This window comes from Gavialis gangeticus, unplaced genomic scaffold (assembly GCF_001723915.1).
Source record: "Gavialis gangeticus isolate Ggan-Ray unplaced genomic scaffold, GavGan_comp1, whole genome shotgun sequence".
NCBI classification, from domain to species: Eukaryota; Metazoa; Chordata; order Crocodylia; family Gavialidae; genus Gavialis; species Gavialis gangeticus.
Genome location: NW_017729034.1, coordinates 63093129 through 63100032, shown reverse-complemented (window position 1 = coordinate 63100032; position 6904 = coordinate 63093129). Strand labels below are relative to the sequence as shown.

General features: G+C 38.8%; 1 protein-coding gene across 4 annotated transcripts in view; it reads left to right on the top strand.

The window, feature by feature from the left end:
* FGFR1OP (FGFR1 oncogene partner) overlaps positions 1-6904 on the top strand; it is a 56523-nt gene that overhangs the window by 37714 nt on the left and 11905 nt on the right. For all 4 annotated transcript variants that reach the window (XM_019527310.1, XM_019527311.1, XM_019527312.1 and 1 more), the window contains one exon: positions 5507-5727. In XM_019527310.1, the coding sequence (XP_019382855.1) occupies positions 5507-5727 (221 nt within the window). The remainder of the gene's footprint in view (positions 1-5506; positions 5728-6904) is intronic.

Genomic DNA, 6904 nt, shown 5'->3' with positions numbered 1-6904 from the left:
ATGCAGCACAGAGTGTTAGCACCACTGTCTAATAGGTAGAGCTTAGGGATCGTTAAAGCACAATTAACACTTAAACGGAACATGAAATATGAACACAGACAACTCAGTGTCCTAAAATCAAAGTCTAATTTTATTAGAACAACAAGTATTATCTTAGCTTCAACCTGTACCTGGCACAACACCCCAGGAACCACACATCTCAGTTGTAGATCATTGACAGTTGTTGGCCTTTAAGTTTGCCTGTGTAGGTAGCATGTTTTCCTGTGCTGTCCACATTGATGATGAAGTCAATGCAAGACTAGCAAAAGCTAGTGTGGCCTTCAGCAAACTATGTAAGGTAGTTTGGGACTGCAGAGGCATCAGAATGTCCACAAAACTGAAGGTTTACAAAGCATCATCCTTCCAACTCTCCCTTATGCTTGCAAAACCTGGACCATTTAACAGTGTCATGCCAAGAAACTAAACTACTTCTACTTGTGCTGCCTGCGAAAGATACTAAAGATCAAGTGGCAGGACAAGATTCGGAACACTCAGGTGTTTAGAAGATCAGCTCTCCCCAGTATTCACACCCTGCTGAAATTGGCACAGCTAAGATGGGCTGGCCACTTCTCAAGAATGCCTGACACTTGCCTGCCAAAGAAAGTCTTCTATGGTGAACTGTCAACTGGAGTATACTTCTTGTGGTGCACCAAAGAAGCAGTACAAGGACACCCTAAAGGTGTCCCTAAAGAGTTTTGGCATCGACCCAGAGTTGTGGGAGCAACTCACTCATGACCATCCATCCTGGAGGTCCCAAATCTAGAACGGAGCATTAGCTTTTGAACAGCATCACACGGCAGAAGCCACGAAGAAACATGCAGCCAGAAAAACAAAAACCTCTTGTATTCAGTCCTCATCACTGTCCTGACCCTGCTGCAGCAGATTCTTGAAAGCAGAGATCGGACTATGTACTCACGTGACCTAGCCTCCACCCCCTTCGTTCTCTTCCCTTTCCTTTTTTTCTCCTTTTTCTTCTTTTCTCCTTCCCTTTTTCTTTCCTACTTCTTTTCTGTCTTCTTCCCTTCCCTTCCCTTCCCCGCCCCTCCCCCTGCTGGATGTGGTTGTTTTTGCCCACAAAGGACGAAAGTATATTATCTTAGCAGTTTCTGTATTCGGAGAGAGAAAAACACTTAGTTCACCCAATCCTATATGTTACTTTGCTCAACAGAAGAAGCAGCCACTCAGTTCCTGAAACAAAGGGTGTGTTGTTGGCTGGGATGGTCCAGATGGGTGTTGAAGGCTGGATCAATGATGACAATGACACTTAACTTTCTTGCTTGTATGCTTTTCTTTAACTTCACTTCTTTGACTCCTTGCTTTTGTATTGGTCTCTCTGCCGTCAGCATATTGTCTGTATTTTATCCTTTGCTCCTCTGACCCATCATGAGGACACCTCTTAATTTGACATTTTTCCAGTGTCTTACTGTGGGCATTGTCCATTGGTCTCCCTTATCACCTTTTCATTAACATATCCAATCATTTCATCCCTCTGATTCACTTGGCTAGTATCAAGTTCAGTTAATTTGAGGTGGTAACAAAACTATTACTGTGTTGTGTTATAAAAACTTCTCACAATGATAGAAAAGGAAAGAAACAGTATGTGAGCCAACTCAAGGTCACAAGCTGTTTGCAAGAGGCAAGGCTAGCTGATATTGCAGAAAACTTCAGATAACATTGAAGCTATTTAGAACTTAAGCAATGATTAAATAAGACTAAATATAAAAGAAACTTTAAACAATACTCCAATTTACCATTCTATAAATAGATGTAATTTTAAAACGTAAGATATGGCAAACTATCCTAACACCAGTGGGTCTGGGGCACAGGCTCTGTGGCCAGTCCACATAAGGCCCCAGGCCATCTGTGCATGCTAGAAGCAACACTCGGGGCCAGTCTGGTAGGATGCCGCATGCAGAGTGTACCCCACTGGCTCTCTTTGGAGCTTCCCATGAAGAGGAAGTCCCAAAATGGGGCTGGTGCATGCTGCACACAGTGCATGGGTCTGGACCAGCCGTGCACCCTGCATGTGGTACAGGGAGCCAGCACTGGGTCTGGTGCATGCAGCACTGTGCTAGCCCAGCCCTGCATGCTAGCTGTGGCATGCACAAACTGCTTGGGGCCCTTTCTAGACTGAACCTAGAGCCAGCATGGGGCCAGTCTGACTCACCCTGGACCAACTCCTTGTACTGTGTGCAGAACCCATAGTGCCAGGTCCAGCCCTCATGCCAAACCAGTTCTGCACTGTGTATAGGGTCAGTCTGAGACCCACTGGCTGAATCTTAGGGCTTCACAGACCCTATCTGGCCCATTGGCTGTATATTAGATATCCCTGCTGTGCACCAAGGAGAATGCAGATCCTTGGACCCATAGACTGCTGTAAGAGAACCAAAAAATAAAAAGCTTCTGAGCTGACATGGTTAGAAAGGTTCTATTAGAATTTATGTTGGAATTTTACCAATTGATCAAAACTTAAATCCATGAGTTTTCAAGAGACTATTCCAAAATCGTTGTTATACTAGAGTTTTTAAACAAAACTGCTGCAAGGATGTATAATGTACAAAATCTATACAATTGTTCCTTAAAATTTATTCTGAGAAATGGCTGAACTGCTTTTGAAATTTTCCAAAATAAATAAAAAAATAAATAAAATTGGAGTAACTTCGTACTTCAAACCTTGGATGATTTAAGGTTTGGCAAAATTTACAAGCCTTACAAGGAAAAGTAGACCATCTCAGTCATCACAGCTGCTGTATTATTGAGTGGCGTGAAATATAAAAAGCTGCTTTTGGTTTCTTCTTCCTATCCCAACTCCCCAATCTTCTAGTGTGTTCTTTAACTTGTACAGTGATCATCTGAATCTGATAATCTGTCCTGTGCAGTGTTTGACACCCATGTTTGTGTTCTGTTTTATGAGGGAAAGCAAGAAAAGCACATAGTGGTATTTTGGTTAATTTTTATTTACAAGCCAGCCATCTTCTGGAGTGCTTTTGGGTCAGTCGCTACACTTAGAAAAGGCATCTTAGGACATTCATGAAAGTATGTAAGATAAAGAAAAGTGATGTCTGTGCAAAACATTATTTGTATACTCTTTCCCAAGTGGAACATGCAGAAAGCCTCCAAGTTTTAGCCTAATGATAGCAACTTTCTCTGATCGGGTCCGAGTTAACACACTTCTTTATTTCAGTGCTTATTTTGCTAGTGCCAAGTAATTGGGTACCATTTAACTAGGAACTGAGTTCTAGATTTTGCATTTTAATAAAGAAATTACCAAATAGCTATTGCTTTACATTGGGCAAAAAACCTTAAAGGAGAGTAAGTGATCATACATCAGATCATATTTTTCTCATCTGTGCTGGGCTGTCTGTATGTTTGGCATAGAAGAACCAGAGATCTGTAACAGGGCTATGTACTTTGGCATTAAGCAGCAGCAGGTGTTTGATGAGGCCCATTGTATCTGCTATTTGCATGCTGACACTCATCACATAGGTTTGATGGAGAATAAATGAGATGTAAATTATAGCAACTGATTTGGAACATAAGATCAGAGTTCCTTGAACCCTGCGGCTTACTTTAAATTTAAACTTAACTTTAAATCAGCTTAACCGTCACAGCATAAACACGTATGTGGAGCAGAGTTGACGTAAATGCAGCACAATAATTAGTTAAGTTGACTTAACTTACAAGATGGCTGCCACCATGTCAAGGAGCTGTACATATGTACATTTCTATGTGGCTTAACTCAAGTCGACTTAATTAAGTTGCCTTACTTTAAGTTGACTTAGTACATGTGTACGCACCCAGTGTTATTTCCTGATTAACCTAAGTTCGCAGCCTGCCTTTTCTGCTTATACCCCTCTTTGCTTTTGTTGAAAAAGCAATAGAAATATGAAGAGGAAAATTTAGTGCACTACAGTTTTGTGTCATTTTAACATACAGGGAATATTTCTGTTCAGTGATTTGGAACTCTGAGGAAAGAAAGGCTAATGGAGAAACATTTGAGAGGTTCCATCCTGGTTTTTAGTTATTTAGTTTGAGTGATTCTCTTAAATCTATTGCCAAGCTGTCTTCCTTTCTTTATTATGGCGTGAAGGAAAACACTTTTTCTTTGCTTGTTATCTTTTTAATTTTAATAAATGCAAGTGGTAAGCTTACTTCCAGTGTGAAATTTTGGTGAACATGCAGTTAATGGCTGAATTTGATGTTTTGTAAGGTGTAGTTGTCTACAGATTTAAAAGCTAAAATGTATACTATTTGATCATTTAAGGAAATTGAAATTGTTTGCTTAATTCAGATTTTTCTGTTCTTCAGAAGTTCTCTCTGGCTTGAGAATAAAACTACCTTCTGTGTGAGGTATTTTCACAAAACGTGACACTTCAGTGTTTGTAGGGCTTGGGCTTGAAGTGTGTTGCTCTTTATTATAGAGGACAAAGGCTGATAATATCAATTTTGGAAGAAATTTGTTACATTTTGAAGTCACTGACTTTGGTTTTGGAAGGAAAGTTGTGGTTGATCTCACTTCTGCAGTATTCTGGTTTTGTGCATTTAGAGCTCGGTATTCTGCAGTCTGATTCAGCTGAAATAAAATTAGAGTGAAGATGGGAACTTTAGAAGCAGCAGGTCTAAAAAGGACTGAAAAAATTAAAGCAGTGCTAAAATTGCCGTTTATTTCTTTGAGTTTCTTTTAAGCAAGAAAATTATAATGCCCGCACATAGTTTGTAGTCTGTTACTGAAACTGAAGTACTGTTATCAAGGCGAGTTTTCTTGAACACGCATTAAAGGTGTTTGTACTAGTGTAACTAACTTAACTTTGAAAGTAGTTTTAGTTCAACCAACAGTTGTTTTTATGTAGACCACCCCAAATTGTCAGTATTAAAAATACTGTTATTAATTATATGTTCCAGCAATGGTGGAACTTAAAGCTTTTGAAAGTTGTATTTATGTTTGGCTATAGTCAGGGTTTGTATTCATGTTTGGTGTGTGGTTTGTTTTTTCTTTTTCCCCCCCCATGGTGTGTTCCTTTTAGTCAGTTTTTAGTAAGATGGCATGGAACAGAAGTTGAAGATGTACTTTTCATTAATTTTTACTTTAAATGTGGAAGATCTGGCTAGTTATAGACTGCAAATAAAACTGTCATACAAAATTAGTAAATCTTATCAAATTGTAGTAAATATTTTGCATTATGCTATTTTTGGCTGGTTTGACTTGACTGTTAAAGTCGTTTCTAGTAGCACAAGTCCAACAGGGAATGGGAAAGGATAAAGAATGATCTCTCCTTAGCAATATGATGGACTAGATTATTTATAGCTATGATAGTTATGGTTAAAAATATTTTCCCTTTTTTCTTGGAATTAATTACATGGAGAAACTAAATACTGTATATTCTGATTTGTCCTTTCTTAACAATTGCATTACAGTTGCTCAAGAAAAATATCTGTTAAGTGCAATTTTTTTTTCTTTTTTTTTAAGGTTGCTGAAGCCAGTGTAAATGATACAAGTATCTCATCAGGAGAAACCAAGAGCAAAAGCAGCATTCACTTTCTGCCAAATGAAACAAAGCTAGATTTGCAAGTACGTAACAAAGACTTAAATACCAAAGAGAAAAGTGATCCAGGTGTGGATGAGGATGATGTGGAAGGAGATTCTTTTTTTGATGATCCCATACCCAAACCAGAGAGAACTTATGGCTGGTAAGTAAATAATATTTACAAGATAATGCACATTTCTTTTATGCTCAAAAGGCTTGCAGAATATTCAGGGTTAAGTCAAATTTGCATATAGCCTTATGAAGTGTCACTTAATTCCTCTAACATATCCAGCATACTGAAAAGATGGAGCCTTGCCTTTGCATACTTGTTTGCCAAACATGATGTACAAATCTATGCTGCATGAGTACTGGTGCTGTAATCAGACCTATAGTAGCTGCATAGTTGGGCAAAGAGAAGCCTTACCTCTTAAGATGGGGCAAAATCTAACCTATATATACAAAGAAGGATTATGACATTGATATCTTGAGAGATACTTCTCTGCTTATGGAAAAAATCCCTTATGAATTGTATGGATCAATGTTCACATTCATTTTTCTCTCTGTGTAGGTTGTGTTTTTGTTTGTTTTAAGAAGCATATTGTTTTTCTTGGGAAATTTTTTAAGGTTCTGTGCATTCAGGCACTTGTTCTTGTAGGATCTGATAATATTTGAAAATACTGAAAAAAAATATAATCTGCCCAGTTCTAACTGTATTAATTGCAGTTAACTGTAATAATTAGTTCTAGAAAACTAAATACAACGTATGGCACAAGTGCAAATTCTACAGTTTTAACATCTATTTGTAACCTTTTAATCATTCAAAAACAATAATACATTAACATAATAATCTTGGTCCTGGGGCCAATTTTGTTCAGTGTCTTTGTCACCGAGTCACAGTTGCTGCCTGTGAAAGGCTGGTAAGCTTCAGTTACTTGGGTAATCCCTGGCCTCTGACCGGGAAAAAGTTTGGTGCTCACTCTGCTCCAGGAGAGACTGCTCCTGTCCTCGCTTAATCTCGCCCGCTACAGCTTTGATGGAAAATTTATAAGAGGTAATGTTCGGTCTGAGAACAGTCAATCCTTGAGTGGGGAAGGAGTAGCAAGAATGATCCCAGTCTTGTACAGCACTGTGTCATTTGGGACTGGCCTTAAGGGCCCCATTTTTGGAGCTCCTCCAACCCCTATGCTCCCACCTCATACCTCTAGTAATTTGATTACTTAAAGTCCTATCTGCAACCAGCCTTGTTGCTGTAGGTGCTATATTTAGCTCATGGGATACCTGAGAGTCCATCCCTTATAAGCAGGAATCCTGTTTTTCCCTGATTAAAAAAAAAAAAAAAA